Source organism: Neoarthrinium moseri (genome assembly GCF_022829205.1).
Source record: "Neoarthrinium moseri strain CBS 164.80 chromosome Unknown scaffold21_Wmoseri_CBS_16480, whole genome shotgun sequence".
Lineage (NCBI taxonomy): Eukaryota > Fungi > Ascomycota > Sordariomycetes > Amphisphaeriales > Apiosporaceae > Neoarthrinium > Neoarthrinium moseri.
In genome coordinates, this window is record NW_026055135.1 from 498,813 (window position 1) to 522,356 (window position 23,544).

Genomic DNA, 23,544 nt, shown 5'->3' on the forward strand with positions numbered 1-23,544 from the left:
TTGAAGATTTCCATTCTTAAAGCCGGACAAAGCTGCCCATAATATGCCGTAATATTTGTTGCAGCTGCTCGCAACATAGGTGTTTACTTAGTCAAAGATCCGCCAGTCCCTGCTAGTCGGACTGGCTGATCCTCAAGCACGAAATCCTTCACTATTAGCTGGATTTTTATCGACAACTTGAGATTAAATAGGCACTTAAGATTCCATAGCTCTCAGGGCCTACGAGAAAGGTACTGAACTCCGAGACACGTTTCTGCGACACCTGCCTTTGTGTTAGAGGATTTCAAGGCTCGTCAATATCAGTGTCATCTACAACATATCCATCTTGACATTCATCGATTATTAGGCCAAGAAGGCATATTATGGGTCCAAGGTCTTTGCGTTCCGCAGCACAACGAATGTGTATTAATCTCGAATCTTCCTGAACGAACGTATTCATAACACTATCTACCGTAGCCATTTTCACGCAGAGATTTGACGCACAAAAGGTTAATACCTTAGCACTCGTATCTCCAGAAACAAGGGCATCGTATGTTGAATAGAGCCCAGTCTTCATCACCACTCTCCGTAAGTAGCAAATGGTCACTATCACCCCAAAATCCGTGAAAGCCTTTCCCAAGGCCTTCAGGTTCCAACTGTTAAAACTGATTTTACAGTATATTCGACGAGTAAGCACGGGTTGACAGCTATGGTGATCACCACTGCGAGATGCACCTGCATATTTGACTTCCGTCCGGGGCTTCGCGCCCCTTCGTAGTCATTCCACGCCGTGGGCCTGCGCCGGAGACGCCTTTTCCTCGCCACTGCTTTGCGAATCACTGCCCGTCAGGTAGTCACCAAAGACACGCTCCTCGATGTCTAGGTCCTTCCAAGAATTTCCATGTGACTTCTTGGCCTGGCGGCGGAAGTAGATTCGTTTTGCCCATTTCCAGCTCTCTACACCGGTAAAGAAGAGACCTGCAGCGATGAACACAATACCCCACTCCCAACTAATACCTGTGTGCTTAAACACGGCGTGGTTCAGGACCGGGATATAGAGCGTAGGGAAAAGTGTGACGAAACCAAAGACGATGGCCCAGAACAGGAATTTGTTCCGCCAAATATCGAATATCCATTGGGTAAAATACCTCTTACTGCCAGGTTGCATGCGGAAGAACGATCGACGCATATCAATCATTTCCCAAGCCAGGAAAAGAGCAAACCAAGTTAACGTCGCAAACGTTGTCGCACGGGCGCGGAAGACGGTATTACAACTTTTCGAGTATGATTCGTTGCAGTTTATACCAAGGTCGCCGTCCCCAAACCCAAATACCACCAACGAAAAGGTAGCGAGACACAAGGCGGTAATCCAAAGTCCATATACCACCATATCGACGAGGAATTCGGGTGTAAAAATACCAGTCTTAAGACTTTGTGGGGGCCGTTTCATTATGCCAGGAACGGCCCGTTCAAACCCAAGACCCATATCTGGCATACCTGAGGTGACCATAATGATCCAAATAATTTCCACAGGTGCCAAGGGGAAGACTGACAGGCCACTACCGTCCTTGAATACAAGGCCAATCAATAGGGTGCCTGCCTGGGCGATATTTTCAGCCAGGACGTGGAGCACAAATTTCTGGATATTATCGAATATACGACGGCCCTCCTCTATAGCGGCAACGATCGAGGCAAAGTTGTCGTCCATCAAAACAATATCTGAGGCGTCTTTGGCTACGTCAGACCCCGACTCGCCCATCGCAATACCCACGTCAGCACGGCGCAGGGAGGGGGAGTCGTTCACGCCGTCACCAGTCTGTATTTCTCAGTCCACGAAACATACCAAGTGCGAGGGAGAGCGAGTACTTACCATGGCACAGAATTTACCGCGTCGGTGAAGCGCTTCAATCATGCGGACCTTCGTACTCGGAGCGCAGCGTGCGATAACCAGCGGAAGTACGGGCAATGCATCGATCTCATCTTCTGACAAGGCGTCGAATGCACTTGCCGTCATAACCATAGCCGCTGCCACGTCCGCACTGACCTGCTCCATGCGCGACGGCAGGATACCCACTTCAACAGCAATAGCCTTCGCTGTTTCTGGGTGGTCGCCAGTGAGCATATGTACAGAGATACCGGCTTCGTGGCAGCTGCGGACCGCAGGTGCCGACTCAGCGCGCGGTGGATCGTATAGTCCGACGAGACCGCGGAACGTCAGGTCCTTCTCGACTTGCGCGCGGTCGACGTCGGCCCCGGGCTCGATATGGAGATCGACCTGGCGGCTAGCCAGCGCCAGCACGCGCAGGCCCATGCTGGCTAGGCTCTCCATGTTGCGGAGAATCTCCTCGCGGTAATCATCTGTCATCTCGTGATATGCGCTCTCATCCTCGACATCGCGGAAGCAGTACCTCGTGCAGGCTCCAATGACACGTTCGACAGCACCCTTCGTGAACGCCCAGTTTTTCCCAGTGCTGGTGTTCTTCATGATGACGCTCATACGCTTGACGTCGCTGTCGAATGGGAGCTCAGCCACGTCGGACCATTCCATCTTCTCGCCGACCAAGTTGAGTCGATTGCGCGAGAAGCGGCTTGCAAAGACCTGGATGGCGATCTCAGTGGGATCCCCGCGGGCATGCCAAGTTCCACTGCTCTCATGGACTGTCGCAAGGTTGGCGAGAGAGGCAACCAACAAGAAATCCTGGAGGCGGATAGTGCTATCTTGCATAAGTTTCTCGGCATGAACTGTGGTGCCGCCGGATGTACCATCCCGTGTCTTTTTGAAGTCAATATCGGTTGGTTTGCGGGAGTCAAAGGTTATTGACCCAAGAGTCGGATTGAAAGGCTCTTCGGACGACCCAACGGTGTATGTTCCCATTCCTGGCACCCACGCAGCACGTGTAACCATCTTCCCCTGCGTCAGGGTACCAGTCTTGTCGCTACAAATATCTGTTACAGCTCCGAGTGCCTCGAGAGACTTCAGGTTGCGAACCACGACGTGTCTCTGTACCATTCGTTTTGTTCCCGCGGCCATGGTAATCGTCAGGACGACGACCAAGCTGGCCGGAATCATGGAGAGCCCAGTAGCCACAGCGTAGATAATAACTTCTTGACGGGAATTGAATTTGTTGGCCCCCAGCACGATAATAGCGCATACGATAGCAATGGCAAAAAGCAACATGGCCAGTTTACTGAGCTTACGCTGGAGGGGTGTACCAACGTTCACGCCGAGGAAGCGACCAATAACGTCACCCAAGGTTAATGTGTACGCCTCGAGGTAACGGTGTGGGCCGGCATGCCCATCGGGCTTGCGCTTTACAGGCCGCACTTTCGACTCCTTCTGGTTCAGTGCTGAGGCGATGGCACCGATCTCGGTGAACTGCCCAGTGGCAAAGACGATTCCCCTAGCTCGCCCTTTTGTGACGGTCGAGCTACTATAGGCGACGTTGAGACGGTCACCGGGCCCAGTTTTCTCGTCAAAAACCAGGTGCTGGGACTTGCGCACTGGTAAGGACTCGCCAGTTAAGAGGGCTTCGTCCGTCTCAAAGTTTTTCGCATCCACCAGCCTTCTTACTGTCAGTAAGCACTGCTGAGAACGGCGCGGTGGCACGTACCTTATATCGGCAGGGATCGTATCTCCCATTTTTACCTCGACAATATCACCAGGCACAATGTTAGCTGATGGAATGACCTGGGACTCCCCAGCCCGGACAACTGTGGCAGTGGGAGAGCTGAGAGAGCGGAGTGAGTCCATGGTCTTTTCGGCGGAGTACTCTTGGAAGAAGCCGACAACAAGGCGTAATAGCGTGCCCGAGTCGGGGATCCTAATCTCTAGAGTGGACGATCTAGGGAAGCTCGAGAGTAGATCAACGGGTTCGCTGGCAGGAATTGTGCATTGCTGGCCTATCAAGCCATAGCCCGGCGGCTTTGCTGTTTGCCTCCCTAAAAGTACTTTCCTGGTTGAAAACTAATTTGGATGTGCCGATGATACATGATTGCCTCGAGCCCATCTGAGGCCGCCCTTCTGGCTGCCAGGTGCTTGAACCGAACACTTCCGTCACTACCACTCGTGCTACTGCTGATACCATAGATATTAGAACTATTCCCAATTTCCTGGGCTTAAAGGTGTGCCCTATCTCCTTTCAACTTGGATCGTTCTTGACAATTTCCTTTGCCTGTCTTGCTGGTCAAGAGTCTAACTATCGGGGATTTTCTTGTCTTTCTATTTACCACCCTTCCTTTCGTCGTCTTTCATTTCTTCTACCTTCTTTCTAGCTGTATTTCCTATCACATCTCCCTACCATGCCTTCCCTCGATGTGAGTGAATTGAACATTGTGATTTCAATACTTGGTAGGTATTCATCCTTCTGGCATTTGGATTTGCCACTTCCTGTCACGCTTGTTTGGTAGCTGATACTACACCAGGCGCTTTTATCATCCTCTATGGATTCATATCAGTGAAAATCAAACAAGTATGGTTCTTAGGCGAAGCATGTGAGTGCCTCCTATATCGTGCAACCAATCCGCTTAGCACATTATCTTATCAACGCTCAATTCGTTACTAGTGCCTGCCGTACTGTTCGGCGTCATCCTTGGGCCCCTGGCTGCGCGGTTCATTGACGCTGAGCGCTGGGGCTCGGCTGTGCCCGACCAAAAGGATGCGATTACGTTGGGCGTCACACGCGTGATGATCGGCTTACAGCTGGTTATCGCAGGATTCCAACTCCCTGCGAAATATCAAATGACACGCTGGAAGGACATGTTGCTCTGCCTGATTCCCATAATGACCGTTATGTGGCTCTGCACGACCGCCTGTATCATGGCCACCATCCCAAACCTGACGCTTCTTGCGGCTCTTGTCATCGGCTCCTGCGTCACCTGCACAGATCCTATCCTCTCACAGGCCATCGCAAAGGGCCCATTTGCTGATAAGTACGTAGCGCGTGACCTGCGTGAGATTATCTCCTCCGAGGCTGGCGCTAATGACGGGTTCGGGTTCCCGTTCCTGATGCTGGCTGTCTATCTGATGCGTCATTCCGAACTTGGCCCTGAAGTCACGTCGCATGACGGCCTGGAACGGCGGAGCAACGAGGTTGGGAGACTCGGTGGTGGTGTTGGCGTCGCCCTTGGCAACTGGGCGGTCGAGACATGGCTATATATTGTCCTGATGTCCATCGCTTACGGCGCCTTGGTCGGCTGGGGTGGCGGAAAGATTGCGAAGTTTTGCTTGCGCAAGAAGTGGATCGACTCCGAGTCCTATATTCTATTACCAACCGCCATGGGTGTAAGTGATAACATCTGTCCACAGATTCCCGCGCGTCCGACACTCACCCCATATCTGTAACAGCTCTTCCTCGTCGGGACCTGCGGGTCTCTGGGCACAGACGATCTCCTCGCATGCTTCGTGGCTGGTAACGGGCTCAACTGGGATGGCGAGTTTCTTGAGGAGATGGAGAAACGACACGATGAGGTCAATTCGTGCGTCGATGTGTTGCTCAACTTTGGCGGCTTTATGTACATCGGCACCATTCTGCCTTGGAGCGAGTTTCACCAACCGGAGTTGACGGGTATTACATATCCGCGGCTGTTTGCGCTTGGCTTCCTGGTGCTTGTGCTGCGGCGGATCCCGGCCATACTGATGTTCTACAAGTGCATGCCAAAGGTGTGTCGCAACATCAAAGAGGCGCTCTTCATGGGGTACTTTGGCCCTATCGGTGCCGGCGCCGTCTTCTACCTCGAGCACACCCGCCATCTCTTCCCGGAGATCGGCGAGGGCGATGCTGGGGAAACCAATTTGATCCGTGCTATCGGTCCGGGTGAGCACTCTGTTCCATCCATCTCGCGCCCTGTTCTGTTGAGACCTACATTTGTTCACGCGTGCTGACTGTTGGGTTAACAATAGTGGTCTATTGGCTTGTGCTCTTTTCCATTGTAGTGCATGGTCTTTCGATTCCGGCCCTCAACCTCATCTATCAGTTCTATGGCGTGCAGCCTATCATGACCGACGCCGTCGAGATCAAGCGCCATAGCGTCTACATCCCGCCGCCTGTCAATGCGGTTCCCAACAACTCGCAAACCTTCCTGGCATACAACCGCTTCTTCAGACCCGTATTCAACCAGGCCGCCCTCCCTACGTTTGAGGACCGCGACGGTGGCAAGCCGAGGGACGACGATACAGACAGCTTTGTCGCCATTCTCGAAAAAGCTCGATGAGATCCTGGAGAAGGGGCCAAGGACCTTATGGACTTGTTTACCAATACGGCTGTATAGATTTTTCTTCCCTTTGGATTCCCCGACTCTCTCCCTGTCGCGAACCAGAAGATTCCTTTCATTCAATGGGACGTATGATAGCTCGCAGCTAGGTAAAGAGCAGATGGCATCCGCGACTAGGAGAATGATACGGCATAATCCAGCAGGCGAATCACCAAATGGCCATAATCCAAGCCATGTATGTACAATACTTCTGTGTTCATTTAGACAACAAATTGTAAGATCGGAAAGTGTTTCGATTCAATCATTGTAGATGCATCTGACCATAATGTGGCGACAGCCAAACAGCTAAGCCGATTTAAAGTGTGTCAATTGTTGGTAACCCCAAGCTAACCGTTCCGCAGTCTGCCCAGGCAGGCAGATTGGGCTTGGGCAGCCAAAAGCACGGAAAGTTCTTTACGTCTCAACACATGAGTTTGCTTGTCTGCCTTGAGATGTCCTGACATGGGAACAATAGCAACCCTCGGGTAAAATGTGCCCACATAGGAAGTTTCACAATTGCATTGAACCCAGTTATTCGCTCTCGCTGTGGCTACCTTTGATCCCAACTAGTGACCGCTAAGCGCCCCATTCATTGAGTGAAAAGCTGACATGACGACATACGACTCAACTGATCAAAATGTGTTATTATTTCTTGATCAATATTACGTCTCTATGTGTGAGTTGATAACATGAACATCGACGCGGTTTCGCCTCACCGCATTGATCCGCTTGCCACACAATCCGATCAGTAGCTGAATAGCACCGTGTCAGTGACCAAGCTGCTCGCAGGTGCCGTGGAACACTACTTTGCTTGACTGCGTCACCTAGTTCGAGAGCAATGGCTGGCGGCTTTTGCAGTACCGTGAGCCTGGAAGTAAGTGCTGCCACATAATCATCCAAATCCAAACCCAGCGCCGTCCCTACACCAGGTATATACATGCACTTATGGTCACCAGTGGTGTCTATCTTGATTTTGATCTCGTTCTTCACTTTCCTTTGGCTCTCCAGCAAGATATCTAGCAGCCTCATCCACGCCAGCATCATTGGACCCATTGCCATGGAAATTATATAGCCGTAGGCATGATAGTGACTAATAAAGGTAAAGCTCTTGCTGCTGGAGGTTGGGGCACGGTGAAAATAGCAACTGGAGGGTCTTGATGAGCAGGAGCTGACGACGTCGATGCTATGCGAGCCGCCTGCACTCACTTTTCTCATCAGTGGATAGTAGCTGCACGGCCCTTGGCACATTGACATTACCAACTTTGGCAGTTTTAGTCCTGGGCATCGTAAACGTTACAACGGAGCCCGGACGATTGCAGCAGTCTTGCTCGGTTGTGGTATTGTGCCTATTCTACTTAGAATGTGATAAGTCACCGAAACTATATTGGCTGGCTGTAACCATATCAAGATTAATTAGCATCAAACTTGACAATGACCGTAAGGTGAACGGACATGGTTCATGAGCTGCATTGATTCGATGGGGTCCGTCGTTAGTACAAAGCAATAACGCAGAGCGTTGTTTCGACTTCATGTGTGAGTTTAAACACTCAGAATTCTGATGGAACGCCAAGTTTTTACAGAAGACACCTTACATTACGATCTCGTGGCCGTGATAGGATTCATCACATGGATTTTATTGGCTTTGCACCAATCTTCATAAGGAACTTGCTGTAGCTCAAACATATTGGTGCACATCCTCTCCAGCGCAATAACTTTTGACCGTCTTCTACTTCGTTGACAATAGCCCCAGTGACTTAAATTTCAACGCACCGTTGCCGTTGCCTTGTGTTTGGCGAAACTTGAAGGCAGAACTATATGTGACCCTAAACTGCGCCGAGGTTGCAGATGAGTGTGCCGATAAAGGCCCCTGTGGTCCCATCTCTGGAGGAGATTCCTGATCTTGAGGATATAGTAAAGCTATTTCGTTTACCGAAAGATAGACCTTCAGCGTCGAAAGTCTCACATCTGAGAAGCTGGGGATTCACTATGCCGTTGGTGCCGAAAATTGCTACGGACAGACCATTCCGCTCAACCGTTGTCAGAGCTGCAAGCCTGGCCTGAAAGATCTGGAAGAAATTCTCCGAAATCTCAAGCGAGACGGTCACAGTCGCGCCCTCAGGATCCAACACGACAGGCGAGGCCAGACAGGTCGTTGCGAGAAGATATAGAGTTGAAAGGTGCATCGTTAAAGGTGGTGGAACAACGTATGTATTGCGGTTCGATAATTGAGGCACTAGTCTAGCTAATGATTAATTATGAAATGAGAATATGCCTTGGTGCTTGGAATCGCAACTACTTAAGTACTGTTTTTGAAGGAGCTAAACGTCACGCTTTGCTTGTTCTAAGAATAAACCTCCGCGTCACCTGCCGCGACTTTTCTGACAAAACATTTGAGCAGAGCTGTAGTTTGTTTGTTGTCCTTCCTTGGATCGCGGTGACTGGTCTGAGAGCGACTGGGATTATGGTTTCCTGATAATTCAGCTCCGCCCCGCGACCGCCAACCAAGCCTTACCGAAGGCGCTTCTAACATTACAACTACTAAAATGCACCAGTCGCTTCGTTTTTCCACCTTTACGCAGGTATAAAGTAGCCCTTGCTTCCTTCTTTTATCGCGGAATGGTCTCCGAAAGGGAAGCAGATAAGCAATGTCATGAACGGGACCTTTCACTTCCGACACTCCTTGCCTCACATTGACCTTGTTTTCCAACACGGTCCAACTTGCGCTGAGATCCCTAGAGTCAATACGACAAACCAGCCTCTTCTCTACACCTCACACGCTGTTTCCTCTACTAATTTCTGTCTGAACGGATACCTATCACGTACAAAACCTGGTTTCATGGATTAGGATAGGAAACCCCGCCCTCGACCTCCGCCCGGGGTTGGATGCCTTCCTAGACCCAACACCGTACGCAGGGCTAAGCTATTACTCTAAATGGCCCATCATCATCAAAGAAAATCTGACCATACTCGTACTATAGCTCTGTTGAGCAGTAAAGAGAAAACTAAGCATTAAGTCGGTCCGTCTACCGTTTGTCTTACGGAGATTGGCTGCAGACAAGTACAAGATATGCTCGATAAGAGAAGTAGATTTGGACAGCTGAATATGCACTTCAACGCAGCGTTTCAGTTTGTTTCGCTAGCATCGATCCCTAAATGTTGATCATCCCTTTGAAATCAATATGGTCTTATGCCCTATCCGTAACGATTGCTAAATGCTGAAAGAACGACGGTTACAGCTCCCCACGTGGCGCCCTACTTTCATCTTTACTTAGGGCAGCTTCTTCATCACTTATGTTACCAATTGAAGATCCGTGAGAGTGGTTCTGAGGGATATATGTAGGTGAAGGCGCCGTAATCTCGTTCGTCAGATCATATGCCGCCTCCACCTGGTCAGAGCTCAATATCCAGGCTATCGTTCCAGGTCAAAATTGGATGTCCTGCCATCAACGCTGAACAAGCGCATATCATAAGCAGCGAATCGAAGCCAACAAAGATCCACTCGTTGGTGTATAGCCCGCCCTCGGTCAGCCGAACAATTGCCCGCATCAGCACTAGAAGTCCGGCTGCTACCATGACAAACACAAAGTCTTTTGGCATCGGTCGCACCGCTTTGTGGGCGACGGACATCAAGAGTGCGAAGAATACACAAATAGAGGTGATCTGGAACACCATTGTGGCGACTATGAATTGTAGGAAGAGACTGGTGGCTTCGTGCATGTTGGCGATGTCATGCTGCTGGTCCCCCGTTCCATTTGGCCCGCGATCGAATGCAGTAAGGCTTCCAAAGACGATGAATGCCATTGCCGATAGGTCAAGTAAGACAAATAACAGACAGATCTTAGGCCTTTTCCTGAGATTCCACGGGCCGATCGCTTTGACAGGTTGGTACATCGACGTTGAGATTCTGTACCATGATATCGATTAGCTTTCTCCCGGGCTTATCAGTCGGACATTTATCAATGGTAAAGACTTACGCAGCAGTTAAAAACGCCGGGGCCACGTTCAACAACGTGAGTTGAATAAGGAAATCGTTGAAATTCCGTGGTCGATCCACGCTTCTTGTTCGCTCGACGTAGGCTACCAACTCTGCGAATACAGCGGCGGAGACGAGGGCAGTCCGTATCATCCATTTTCCATGTTTGGAGCTGAAACATTGCAGTATGCTAGTGATAGATACAATGCTCAGAATAGCATAGACGGCGAGAAGTGTAAGGTTGATTCCGCGATGGGGGATGTAGCCGTAGGGATATTTCACAACTGTTGTGCTGTTCACCATTTCGGTGAGGTCAAAATCCTGCATATGATCTAGCGTGTAATACATTATGGTGTAATTGATTGGTGGTGAATTTACTGCACTGGATGTTGCTGGCGATGAGGTCGTGGGAGGATGGGGCTTGGGCGAAATTGGAATCATCAGGGCTCGTGATAGGATCTCTGGCACAAAAGATGCTATTCTTATTCATCTCCCAAAGAGAATCGTCATCTGCATTTACATGGCAGTTCCATTGTGCGCCCAACTGTGAGATGAGGGGCTGAAGTAGCATTTCCTGTTACCACAGCTAAGTCGAACTTTGATAACAGCACAACAAAAACTACGCACACTCGGGAAAATGACTTGCGCCACTCAAGATGTCACAACTGGTTTTGTGACTTATCGAATACTTGAAAACCCGGCGATTTGGTGACTGAGAACGTTCCCAAGCTTCAAAGAGTAACTGTTATTGACGGCTAATGGAATTCAACTAAAAGCAGATGTTTATTTGAAGATACAGGCGAATTCTAGCAGCAGAAAGCTATGAGTCGGATCGCTGCCACGACCCAAATCTTTATACTTTCTCTTCCGAACAGATATGCTCCAACCACCTCTTATCTCTGGCGGTAAATTTGGCGTCGTAGAACCTTGGATGAGCGACCAATTGGTTGTACACGTCAGAGAAGTCTATGGGATCAATGCTGGGCTTCCGTGCATCGCCCTCCTCAGGTTCGGTGAAGTCAAACGCAAGAATCATCCGTGTCAGGATCGCGGATATGAGGCGGTTGCTGATAGCCACTGCCGGGCAGATTCGAGCTCCAGCTCCAAACGCGAGGTGTGGCAGAGGATCGTTGTTGCCCATGTACCGATCGGGGTTGTACTGCCAGGCGTCCTCGCCGAATTGTTTCAAGTCGTGGTTTGCCTCTTGGGCATTCATGATGAAGGTGATTCCCTCGGGGAAGAAATAGTCCTTGTACTTGATGTCTTTGCTGGTTCGTCTCGGTGTAGCGTATGGCGTAAAAGTGAACTGTCGGAGGGTTTCTTTATTCAGGCTGGTTATGAGGGGCACCCTGTCCTCACGGAAGGCCATCTTCCATGCCAAGTCACGGTCACCCCCATAGGCATCGAGGATAGCTTCGTAAGCTCTCTTCTGTGTCGGTCGACCTTCCGGACTCGAGAGCCAGGCCAAGGTTTGATACACGCCGGAAGCAACAGTATCAGGAGCAGCCTGCAGAAGAGACAAACAAGTCCCATGAATCTCCTCCTCAGTCAGTTTGTCGGCTCCGAGAGAAGCAACTATACAGTCGACTGTCTCACCCGCAGCTACTCTGTCGGTGAAGCTCTTGTAAAGTTGGTCAACATGCTTCGCTCGGCGCCTTTCCGCAGCGATGGTCTCAGACGTTGCCTCAGGAATAACCCGGAGTAGAGGGACGAAATGACGATACGTCTGTGTGGAGGATCGCACTGCTGAAATATCATTGATAGCCTTGATGAAGTTGATCATGAAATCATTGTCAACTTCATTGAAACGAGCGCCGTAGGTGAGAGACAGACTAAGGTCGAACGCGACCATTCTCAAGTACGCGTACGTGTCCATAGATAGACGACCGTTTTGACCCTTGGTGTACACATCCTTAACCAGTTTTGCGGATGACGGCTCCAGGTGATGCCAATACTTGGGCCAGCTCATTTTGCCCAGCGCTCGCATGGCAGCCGCTCGGCACTTGCGTATCTGCTCAGTCATAGGTGATCCGGTAAGGTCAACTCCTAGCTTGTCGACGAAACCAGGCTGGTGCGGCTTGTGAATCATCGAATTCGATTGACCAACCCACAAGTCCTTGATGATGGCAAAGTCGGATACAATGATGGTTCGCTGATCACCCAGGCGACATTGCACAATAGGTGAGTTCAGCTTCTTGCACCATTCTGTGAAGACTGTGGCGTCATTCTCCCCCGACCGTCCACCAAGAAGATGGAGATGTCCGATGAAAGGAAGAGCGCCTGAAACCTCGGGAATCCCCTTCACTCTGGGAAAGTTACTCCTATATGATTCATGCTATGGTGCTGTTAGCCATGAAGGGCACTGCAATGAACAGTCCTACTGACAATCAGGTAGATGATAGCGAGAGTTCCGGTGAGTGTTAGGAAGCCTATTGAAGAGAGGAGGCTCTGCCCGAAGTCGTAGTCGATTCTCAGGCTCGAAGACATTTTGAAGCAAGTTCATAAGCATGCAACCGAGGGTTCGAATGAGAGCAGCGACAAGGAGAGGCATCAACCTCATATGTACAGCCCACCAAGTGCTCTTCTGTTAGATAAGAATTTAGGCAGGCTGAGTTTCATGGTCACCTGAGTACCCATCTTATTTGCCGAGTGTTCCTCATACCCTTGTGACAATCGGCTTGTATACAGCGATAGCAAGTTAAGCTGCGCTCGTGCACCGAAACGCCACTGAAGTCCAGCCAACTTCACCAACACAGCCCCACATGATAAGACATCCGCCCACTAATGCAACAGCGCTCACGGGCAGCGCGTCCAACCCCGCAAACGGGATCTTACAAAGAAGCCGAAGTATCGGGATCTCCACGAATCCAATCAACTAAGAACTGAATAAGGTGCCAAGAACGGGAGGTCGACTCTCCCACAGGTAGGGAAGAGCTGCCTCCATCCGCCCGTCGACCACAGGCTTTCGGAAGAGTGTGGAGAGGCTGGTCTAATCGGATTAGGGCACGGCGAAGTCCTCCGCAAGAATTTACGACGAAACCGTGTGATGGTAGCTTTATAGATCGACTCCAAAGTCGAAGTTATACAATATTCCCGGAAACGAAGCTCTGTTTGGTTGATGCAGGAAACCAAGTTACATTCCTTCTTAGAACACCTCTGGCGTCTGCACTGATGATAATGGCTTCTCCCCCTAAACGTATTCAATTATGTTTTCTGGAAACAGCATGCACGGGAGGATATATGGCCTCAGGCCAATGGAAGTAAGTTGATGTTGAACTAGCAATTCGATCGAGCTCTTCTGACTACGAATTTAGGCGCACAGATGATGTCTCAACCACCAAAGACACCCTCAAGTACTACACCGACCTAGCAAAACTTGCCGAGCGGGGCAAGATTAGTGCAATCTTCTTTGCGGACTGGTACGCAGGGTTCGATGTATATGGGGGCAGTCTGAATGCCTGTCTGAAAGCAGGGCACCAAGTTGCTCATTTAGATCCACTACCTATCGTGTCCGCGATGGCTGCAGTGACCGAGTCGGTAGCGATGGCAGTCACAATGAGCACCAGTTATGCCAATCCGTACGTGCTGGCAAGGCAATTCTCCACGCTGGATCACTTGACCGGCGGCCGATGTGCATGGAATATTGTTACGTCATGGGCTAAGAGCTCAGCGAGGGCTCTGGGGTATGAGGATGTTACTCCCCACGATGAGAGGTACATCATGGCTGATGAGTATATGGACGTGGTGTATAAGTAAGTTCATCACATCGCACATCCTCACCAGGCATTAGTTAACCCAAGACAAAGGCTATGGGAAAGCTCGTGGGCGCCAGACTCTACAGTCTGGAATAAGGAGACTGGGATGGCGTTTGACCCTTCTAAAATTCGGAAAGTCGAGCACAAGGGCAAGTACTTTGACATAAGCGGGAGAAGCCAAGTACACCCGTCACCCCAGCGCACGCCTGTTCTGTTCCAGGCCGGAACCTCGAAAACCGGGACAGCATTCGCCAGCAAGCATGCAGAGGCCATCTTCTTGAACACAGCGTCGATAGAGCAGGCCAAGGATGTAGTTACTAACCTCCGTGCCCAGGCGGCTGCAAACGGCCGCGACCCTAAATCAATCAAGTTCTTTCCATGCATCGTGCCCATCATCGGCCACACGGAGGAGGAGGCCCGGGCGAAGTACGACAAGGCTGTTGCCAATGCTGATCCGGTCGCGGGACTGGCACAGTTCTCCGGGTATACTGGGATCGACTTCTCGCGATACCCGTTGGACGAACCTCTAGACCTCACGAACTCAAAGCAAGACATGGCGATACAGAGCGTCTTCCGGGGCTTTGCAGCGTCGGGCGAGGCTTGGACGCCGAGAAAGCTGGGGATGCAGATGGCGCTTGGCGGACTTCATCCGTGCCCAGTTGGCAGCGTGGAACACGTCGCTGACATCTTCGAGGCATGGGTCAGAGAGGCCGATGTTGATGGCTTCAATGTTGCAAGCGTGACCAACCCAACGAGCTGGGAAGACATTGTTGACCTTCTTCGACCCGAGCTCGTCAAGAGAGGTCTTTTTTGGGAGAACTATGATGTACCCGGTGGCACATTCAGGGAGAATCTCCTGGGGCAGAAGTCTCTGAGGGATGATCATTATGGATCGTGCTTTAAGTGGGGTAAAGATGAGGCGTCAACGGATGCTCTCAACGGCTTGGATGGAGTAAACAGGCATTGAGCGTCTGCTGCATTTACGGACGAATTAATATATTTCATATAGTCATGAGACTTAAACATTGTTGACACCCCGGAACGGTCCCTGAACGACACGGTTGGAGGGAATCAGGTAACACGCGAAGGCTGAAGTGGGTATGGGAAGTTTTTCTTGTTCTGTCAACTCATTATATAATAGAACATTGAGTGGTGGCTCTAGGAGGGGGGCTTCTCTTCCTGTTCCGCTTTAGCCTTTATCTCTTCCTCATAAACAACGTAGTTGGTGTAGCCATTTTCGCGTATGCCGTCCCAAGACCCGTAGAATCTACTGCGATCATACTCGGCGAGAGCTTGGCCATTCTTTATCCTACATTGTGTTAGCACGATACCTATTGAGATTTCGAAGGACCGCTTACCTATCGGGCAAATCGGGGTTGCTGGTAAACCATTTTGCGAACACAACACCATCCCAGCCTTTCTCAATGGCGTCTGCGGAGTTCTTATCATCCCATCCTCCACACGAGAAGGTAGGGATGCCTTTATCGCTAATGATTTTCCGGAAAGGTTCATTGGAAACTATAGGCAGGCTCCAAGACTTGTAGAAATTGTCTTTCTCAGCTTCCGAGTCAATACGATCGAACCGCGGCTCGATGAAGTGCACGTAGGAAAGCTTCTTGTCGCCTTGGTAAGTGTCTGCGAGCTTTTGGCAGAGATATGACCAAGTCTCAACCCTCTCACCACCTCGAGTGTGTTGGTATAGTCCAGTCGGTTCCATACGTATGGCGACATTCGACGCACCAATGGCAGCGGCCAAAGCGGCTGTAAGTTCAAGGACGAACTTACAGCGCTTCTCTGCGGAACCCCCATACTCATCGGTACGAGTATTGATGTTTGAGTGTAGGAACTGGTCAAGTACTGAACGATGTTAGTGGTGACACTTTGTTGGTATCGGATAGCCAAGGGTAAGTCTGACAATTGCCATTCCCACCATTAATCTCGATGCCATCAAAACCAATATCCACCGCCATCTTTGCTGCAGCAACGAAGTCATTTATTGTCTTCTGAAGGTGCGCATGGCTCATAGCGATGGGCGGGTGGTCTCTGTATGCTATCTTTTCTTTGGTAAAGGGGGTTCTAAAGGGGAACTTCTCGTCCGTGTCCCATGGTGTAGCTGAAGCGCTTACAGGACCAGTGCCCGAAAACTGCGGTATAGTTGCTCGTCCAGCATGCCAAAGTTGTGCATAAATAAATCCGCCTTTAGCATGAACGGCCTTGACCACTTTTTTCCATCCAGGAACCTGAGATTCATCAAACAGGCCCGGTACATTTGGCATACCACTGGCCTCGATAGAAGGCGGGATCCCCTCGGTAATCAACAGTCCACCCGGCGACGCCCGTTGCCCATAGTATAGAGCAACTAGATCGTCTGGCAGCCAGATTCGGTTTGGGGCGTCAGGTGTGCCTTCTGATAACGGCACGCCCCTATTCCGGGTCATTGGTGCCATGATAATGCGGTGCTTCAGCGCGATGCAGCCATTGGCGATCTGGAGTGGGGTAAATAACTTATGTGTGTCTGCCATGGTCGTATTAACTAAGTTTGGTGAATTCTTCCAAACAAACAAGTATCCTTCGGTAAGTAGACATTCCCTCAGAAGGAGTACTTATCCCTTGGATGCTCCCAACGTCGAAGACACGATCGAGGCCACCGCAGGCGTTCCGACGGCTTTGTGTACTAGCCGCTTATCGCCATAGCCGGCCAAGATCGCATCATCCGATCCGATAGCGGGGACCCACACCACCGGAAACCTATCTCGCGCCTCACCTTGGCTCACCGGTGGCTGCCGAGAACCATGGGGATATGCTGTCATTGTAGACAATGTCTAGCGGATTGTTGTCATCAAATTCAGGAAGGTTGGCTCCAAATGTCCGTGTTGGGCTCACCATGTCTGGGGAACGAGGAGCCTCAGGAGCGAATGGTGTTGTTTGCATATACGATGCATCGACTGCATACGCCGGTGCACCCTCTCCGCTCATGTCAGAAAATGGGTCCATCAATCCAGGGAACCCTCCACTCATATCAGAAATGATGTGTGAGAACTGCTCGAAGCTGTCATGGTCAACCTCAAATGGCTGGTTGACGTCCCATGAGTGTACCGAAGGGCCCAATTCAGCAACGAGTCCAGACATGGCCTTTCTCGGTTGACGGGAAGAACCATCTGAGACCTGATCAATAACGCGCTGACGGATGACCTCGAATGCATTGCGATACTTCTTAGCAGCGCCTATGCGTTCAGCAATGACGAACAGCACGATACTGCAGTCATGAATGCCACTTGAGGTCGTAATGTCGAAGACCTCGTTGGGAGAGATCCAGATGCAGTAAACCAGTGTTAATCCCGCCATGAAGACTGTTTGCACCGACATGATCGAGTATCCCACCGACATAACTTGATGCAGGCGCTTGTATGCACCGCAGGCACCTGCACAAGCCATGGCACACTCCTTGAGATATCTCGGGTTCACTGGCGTCTTGGAAATCTCGGGAAAAAGAAGGAGTCGCTTGCACTTGCAGAAAAAGACCATGTATACATCGTATCCATCAAACGGGACACCTTCTAAATCTCTCTTCTGACGGCAATCGAGAGGTATCATGGCCTTCCAGTGTGCAAGTCGCTCGAGAAATTTGTCCACGACGGTATCCGAGATCTCGGGTGTCAGATCAACGCGGTATATAGTTTGTTGAATATCTGATTCGATACGACGTAGTTTTACCATTCGTACAAACGATGACAATGATGTGCTATGCTCAGGAGCCGAATCGTTGCCCTTGGGTTCAGATAGCCGACTGAAGTCCTCTGCAGTAGTTGACTCGTCGATATCCCACGGCAAGGGTACGTCGATGTCTCGGTCTGATATCGCAAACGGTCGCCCCAGTGGTATAGATATCTGCCGATCGAAAGCATAGGTTGCCCAGAACATACGTTTTCTTAGCTCGTTCTCTATGCTCGGTCGTTTCATAGCGTTCGTCTTGCGGTGAAGACCAAGATTGAGCGCCACGAGCATTGCCATTCTGGAGTAGGTCCACGCTCCTGGGCCAACTGAATTTCGCAGACAAAACACCGCCATCAGCATCAAAATCGTTACTGACCGTATATCGTCATAATCTAGGATGGCTCCCATATGACTCAGCGCTGAAGCGTAATGCCTCTGAGGATAGAATAGCCCAAATTCGCCGGCTGTCTCCAGAAACCTCCCTCCACTTGCATACACAAGATGCAGGATAATTTTCTCATGGGTAACTGCCAAGGAATGCCTTCGCTCGTGGATTTGACGAACCCACACGGAGTGTACTACTGGAAATCGCGTGGCGATGTGTTTCAACCACCCAACCAAGAGCCGGTCTGCAACTTCTGGAGCTACTTCGGAAAAGTCGATGGGTTCCACATCATCCAAGCTGGGTTGATCCAGTGGTTGCATCAAGTCAGTGTCTCTACGCCGTGACTGGCCTCCGTTTCTACCTCGGTGACTTCCTATGAAGCTAAAAAGCTTGCCCATGGTGACGTGCGAGGTGCCGCCAATATAACCTGTGCCGTTCGCGTCCATGGAAAGGCTGCGTAGTACCGAAACAACGTTGTCAAACCCGTCTTGCCAATCAAGCTCGTGATCAAAGTCATCCGTATCGGGAGTGTGCGTGGAGGACGCGGCATCCTCAACGGGTCGCCCCGTCTGTTCTGCCCGGAGGGAACTCCAGTGATCTTTGCTCAGATCCGAGATTCCTTGCTTGGATAGAATAGTCTCCAATTCTGCCACCCTCCTCTCTAGGCTCTTGATGTACTGATTTTTGCCGAACGGCATCGGCTTCTGGGGGATTACATACTCGCATGGGAGGCCAAGAGACTGGCACTTTGAGCACGGCTTTGCACCGTTGCATTTCTGTTTCCGGACCTTGCATCTCTGACAGGCGAGAGCCACCCGGCTTCGTTTCCCTGGCCGCACCTCGGCGTCTTCGGGAACAGCAGCCGCCCAGTCCGGGATCGTCACATCAACTGGTGCCGCCATGGTGTTCATAAGGGGTAGACGAAAATGAGGCCATCGCCACCGTCTCGTAGGACTGTCCCTATCATTACGACTCGCGGTCTCGGGAGCAGGCCTAAGTGAAGCTTATCCACAGGAGGGCTTATCTTGGTGCCTTGTGATAGGGAGGGTCGAGACCCAATGACGCTGTAGTTAGTGTGCCTTGGCTCGGGGGTGCTCCCTACAAGACCGTCGGCGGGGCTCCGTTAGTGCATTCTGGGCTCGCCCCGCTGAATAATCTCAAGGTATTAAACGTGTGGGTTCCCGCTTCGAGCTGCCAACTATTGTAGAATGCATTCAACGCCATGGATAACGCTAACTAGATATATTGATGGCAACTGGCGGTATCGAGTGGGTCTCTACGCTCGTGACTCCTGATCAAAGAACCTTCCGTCTTCCCATTACGTTCTGCCGACGCTCCTAGCTTGAGCGATAGCCGGGCAGGTCGGAGTTCTTAGCGAACTGCGCGGCACATTGGACCTTGAAGTCAATGAGGCATCTCCCTCGACTTGGAAAGCGTATCCGGCCGTAGTGGTCAAAGTCTCTTCTGCTCTAGACTCTGACCGAACTTCGCAACCATTCCTCTGATCTTCAGAATCTCATCTAGTTCGGTCCATATCCATAAAGCTGTTGAAAGCACGAAGACACCCATCTCCAGTGGAGACAAGTATGTTTGGGCAATGTCGTACTTCAATATCCCATAGGCCGACAAAACAATCCATTGCAGTGATCGCATGATACCAGCGAGCCACGACATGCCGCTTATTACTTGCAGGCCTGACCGGGACCGCGGCGCGCAATAATAAAACAGAAATGTAAAGTCAGAGGTGATGTCTGTCGCGCCTGGCCCGAACAATACCATCAGTTCAAAGAAACGAGTCACCAACTCCGTTTGAGCCGGAGAACGATGTCGTAGCCAGAACCACCAGTAAAGAGGTAATGCTTGGAGATAGAGGTGGTGTAGCACCAGCTCCGCGGAGCACGGCCGCTGGAGAACTTCAAACATGTAACTGATGGCAATGAAGAAGAGCACTTGGAAACGGTATTCCATCGAAGGCTTGGTATGGAAGATGACATGTGTTCGCCCGAAGGCTGTCGTCGCCATCAGGGAGTCCATAATCAGCACCATGACGGCTGTTTTCATTATGATGACCGGCACAGCGATAGCGAGCTGTTTCTGCCGGCGCTCTGGAAGGGCGACAACTTTCGGGCTTAGGACCGGCAACGCAATGGCTGCGAGGGAACCCATAAGATACATCGAAATAAGTTGCACCAGAATGCACATGCATACCAGGTCACGGTCGAGCAAGATAGGCTCGACCGTAGGAAAGATAGCGTAGTGGCTGCTCTCCATTTTGCAAACACGCAAAATGAAGACTTTCACCCGAGGCCCGTTTTGCAAAGCCGCCAAAGAGGAGGCTACTCAGCGCTGATGCTAAATGCATCGAGTGTTCGAACGCATGGCTGCTGAGGAGTCGATTACGTGAGCATTCATGTTGTGCATATGGTATTTTCAGCATTGCTCCACTCTCGGCTGGGACAGCATTAAACAGTACTTTCTATTCGCACCTGATCCTGTAAGCCCCGTGCAGGCCTTCGCTTGAATGACCATCGCCTGCACTGATGTTCGGGCCAGTGGCGCATACGGACGGTGTTGTGCTAATTGGAGCATACTGAGGGTGCAGCGTCTCAGACATTTGCGTGGCAGAGACTCATTTGAAAGGTATGCGGTCTCGGTCGCGATTCCTCAAACTGCAGCACCAATGCCGGCCTCTTCAGGGCCCACGTCATTGTGACTGGGTCTTGGTTGAAGAAGCTTATTTCGACAGCAACCAGGAAGAGCCGCATCGATGCAATACCCCAGGGCGTGCTCATGCACACAACACAAGGGCGCCTTCCTGTCATCAACCATTGACCTACATGCGAGGACTGTCACGGAGGCGCAAGTGGCGAAAGCCGAATCGACCAAGCACTTCTTGGCCGACAGCCTGAGCCCTTCTGTTCACATTGTGGAGCCGGTCGACAAAGCGTGGCCGGCGTCAGCGGCAACACGACGACGCGAGAATAGCGCGGCCTGCGGACTTCTCGCCCGGCAGCCCGGATCCAATGTAACTAATGCACCCCGACAAAAAGCCGACCGCCGACAAGTTAATTCCGGACGGAACGAGCCAGAAAGCCGGATTCCCCACTGCACATGCCAAGTAATCTAACTACGCATGCGCGCAGAAGTAAGCTTCCCTACAAGTGACCGCACTCTGGGAGGGTGGACTACTCTGAGCGCCGCTGAGATGGGGGCCCGGGATTGTCAGGCCACTGAGCTCGGGCAAAGAAAACTTCTCAGAAGATCGTAGCCAACGAGATTGAGCCTGGACGATTTCCAGATTTTCAAGCCTGAGCGGAGCTCGTTACATCATCAAGCACTAACGCTCTTTTACGGGGCTTCCACTGCCGCTTCCTTGCTTCGCGGGCGCGACGTCGCTGTTGGCAGCTGAGGGTGCTGGGAAGGTGGACTGGTGGACTCGCCTGTGCGTTGTCAAAGTGAAGCGACGTGATGGTGGGCAAACAAGCGATCCATGGATGCATCGATGCATCGATGCAGGCGCGTCTGCAGTGAGTCACAAAAGCGGCTGCACCGCATTCCGCCGCTGGTCGGTAACAAGCTGGAATCAGGTGGTGTCCTGCGAAGCCCTTCGGCCGTTTGTCAGCACGTCAAGTGGAATGCTTATTTCTATTCGCTTGTCTCAGTGGTGAATTTCCGCGTCATCCGGCCTGGGTGAAATCCCCAATCAAACTTCACACCCCATAAACTGATGATCTCTGCCGACGCTGCCAGCCTTTACTGGGCCTTACATCATCTGCGAAGCTTAACCTCTGTGTTTCTCGTCTTTCTCCCCGCGTAACACCACACAACCCTTCCCGTTTCCCACCCTCAAGCCCGCCGTTTGTTGCAGAGCAGGCACACCTTATCCTTCTGTAGTAACAATGGCTACTGTTACCACAGCTCCTCCCCAGAGTATACCCGCGGTGCCTGCAGCAGACTCAGACAACGACTCTCCCCGCTCAAGTAACACGAGCGCGAGCAATGAGAAAATAGGTCTCTCCACTGCTCCTGCGCCTGGTGTGTCCCGCAAGTCGTCCACCAAACGTCACAGTAACGCTTCCTTGGTAGACCGCACCGCGTCACCTAAGCGATGGAAAACCTTTCGGGCATCGTTCAAGTACCTGTACAACCTGACCCCCAAGCAGGTTGATGACTTCATGTCCTCGTATGTCATCTACAACCTGGATTGGGAGAATGAAGATGAGATGATCACGGCCTTGGGGCCAAGCTACCAACAACGAGTAGGCGACTGCCTCCGGGCGTATTACGGTGTAATAAACCACCTGTGAGTCCCGCCATATTTCTGCGCGCTCCCTTACGTCAACCCTTCACAGGATGGTGGAACAGGGAGGAGAAAATGTTTGACTAACTCCGGACAGGTGCGCTCTTGGGGATGTTGAGAAGATGTACATCCCTCCGTATATGGACAGGCAAGCTTCGGTGTTGGATAATCAGTTGCTGAATGAAGTGTCCATTGCCAAAGAGATTGGCTTGAAGTCCGGCGACAGGGTACTGGACCTAGGATGCGGTCGCGGCAGAGTCGCTGCTCACATGACCAATATCACTGGTGCACATGTGACGGGTCTCAATATCGACCCAAATCAGATTGTGCAGGCACGCGAATTCAATGCGGAACTGGGTCTCCAGAACGAGTTTGTGGAGCACGACCAGAACAATCTGCCGCTCCCTTTTGCTGACGAGTCTTTTGACGCATTCTACGAAATCCAGGCTCTGAGTCTCTGCAAAGACCCAAAAGCATCATTCAAGGAAATCTTTCGAATCTTGAAGCCCGGTTCAAAGTTTCTTTTGATGGATTGGGTATCGCTTCCAGCATACGATCCGGAGAACAAAGAGCACCAGGAACTTATGCGTCGCGTCAAACCTCTGATCGGCGCGGTGGGCACACCCACGCCTAGCAGCTTCGAGTCTGCCCTGAAGGAAGCTGGATTCTCAGTCACTCGGTCTGATATACCAGGAATCGATGGCTTGCAAGCCCCCTTGATCGACAAGGTTGATATCTACTTCCGAGCTATGCGGCAGGCTATCTTAGCAGGCGTCAAGCTCAAGCTGCTCCCGCACCACTTCAAACCACTCATCAACAGGTTGTGTCTGGACGGCCAAGCCTTTGTGAAGATGGACAACCAGCGTCTTATTACCACGGTCTATCGTATTGTTGCGGAAAAGCCATTAGCATAAGCGTAAAGCGGTACGGATCCAACCTGCGGATGGGTTGTCAGGGGTACTTTTTTGATATCCTTTGGTTGATAGACTTCTACTTGCGCAATTAGATTTACATATTCCCCTAATGGTAATGGAGTTTGACACTTATCTACGGAATGCTTGACTTGTCTAATCCCGGAGAAATGCTTCGCTAGAGTACAGTCAAGTGATCTAATTCCACGCAACCTCAGAGTTCAATCCCAGGTTTGTCGAAGCATCTAAAAGCTGTAGGATGAGGTGTCTGCGATTGG

General features: G+C 51.1%; 9 protein-coding genes across 9 annotated transcripts; 3 read left to right on the forward strand and 6 right to left on the reverse strand.

Annotated features, from left to right (window-relative positions):
• Positions 1-757: 757 nt before the first annotated feature.
• On the reverse strand, positions 758-4,231 carry JN550_006305 (uncharacterized protein; the record flags this gene model as incomplete). Its single annotated transcript, XM_049318029.1, has 4 exons — positions 758-1,795; positions 1,850-3,542; positions 3,591-3,918; positions 4,207-4,231. 4 exons carry the CDS (start codon positions 4,229-4,231, stop codon positions 758-760), a joined length of 3,084 nt encoding a protein of 1,027 aa, XP_049171865.1.
• A 47-nt stretch (positions 4,232-4,278) lies between these two features.
• Positions 4,279-6,189, forward strand: JN550_006306 (uncharacterized protein; the record flags this gene model as incomplete). The annotated part of the gene is made up of 5 exons (XM_049318030.1): positions 4,279-4,327; positions 4,402-4,470; positions 4,542-5,260; positions 5,324-5,792; positions 5,879-6,189. The coding sequence occupies 5 exons, from the start codon at positions 4,279-4,281 to the stop codon at positions 6,187-6,189; spliced, it is 1,617 nt and encodes a 538-aa protein (XP_049171866.1).
• Positions 6,190-8,051: 1,862 nt separating this feature from the next.
• On the reverse strand, positions 8,052-8,411 carry JN550_006307 (uncharacterized protein; the record flags this gene model as incomplete). Its single annotated transcript, XM_049318031.1, has 1 exon — positions 8,052-8,411. One exon carries the CDS (start codon positions 8,409-8,411, stop codon positions 8,052-8,054), a length of 360 nt encoding a protein of 119 aa, XP_049171867.1.
• Positions 8,412-9,618: 1,207 nt separating this feature from the next.
• Positions 9,619-10,549, reverse strand: JN550_006308 (uncharacterized protein; the record flags this gene model as incomplete). Its single annotated transcript, XM_049318033.1, has 2 exons — positions 9,619-10,132; positions 10,203-10,549. The coding sequence occupies 2 exons, from the start codon at positions 10,547-10,549 to the stop codon at positions 9,619-9,621; spliced, it is 861 nt and encodes a 286-aa protein (XP_049171868.1).
• Positions 10,550-11,054: 505 nt separating this feature from the next.
• JN550_006309 (uncharacterized protein) lies at positions 11,055-12,688 on the reverse strand (the record flags this gene model as incomplete). Its single annotated transcript, XM_049318034.1, has 2 exons — positions 11,055-12,536; positions 12,587-12,688. The coding sequence occupies 2 exons, from the start codon at positions 12,686-12,688 to the stop codon at positions 11,055-11,057; spliced, it is 1,584 nt and encodes a 527-aa protein (XP_049171869.1).
• A 753-nt stretch (positions 12,689-13,441) lies between these two features.
• On the forward strand, positions 13,442-14,923 carry JN550_006310 (uncharacterized protein; the record flags this gene model as incomplete). Its single annotated transcript, XM_049318035.1, has 3 exons — positions 13,442-13,461; positions 13,516-13,953; positions 14,008-14,923. 3 exons carry the CDS (start codon positions 13,442-13,444, stop codon positions 14,921-14,923), a joined length of 1,374 nt encoding a protein of 457 aa, XP_049171870.1.
• A 191-nt stretch (positions 14,924-15,114) lies between these two features.
• On the reverse strand, positions 15,115-18,957 carry JN550_006311 (uncharacterized protein; the record flags this gene model as incomplete). Its single annotated transcript, XM_049318036.1, has 4 exons — positions 15,115-15,265; positions 15,315-15,813; positions 15,872-16,489; positions 16,731-18,957. 4 exons carry the CDS (start codon positions 18,955-18,957, stop codon positions 15,115-15,117), a joined length of 3,495 nt encoding a protein of 1,164 aa, XP_049171871.1.
• A 550-nt stretch (positions 18,958-19,507) lies between these two features.
• Positions 19,508-20,326, reverse strand: JN550_006312 (uncharacterized protein; the record flags this gene model as incomplete). The annotated part of the gene is made up of 1 exon (XM_049318037.1): positions 19,508-20,326. The coding sequence occupies one exon, from the start codon at positions 20,324-20,326 to the stop codon at positions 19,508-19,510; it is 819 nt and encodes a 272-aa protein (XP_049171872.1).
• Positions 20,327-21,954: 1,628 nt separating this feature from the next.
• Positions 21,955-23,269, forward strand: JN550_006313 (uncharacterized protein; the record flags this gene model as incomplete). The annotated part of the gene is made up of 2 exons (XM_049318038.1): positions 21,955-22,358; positions 22,453-23,269. 2 exons carry the CDS (start codon positions 21,955-21,957, stop codon positions 23,267-23,269), a joined length of 1,221 nt encoding a protein of 406 aa, XP_049171873.1.
• Between the last annotated feature and the right edge of the window lie 275 nt (positions 23,270-23,544).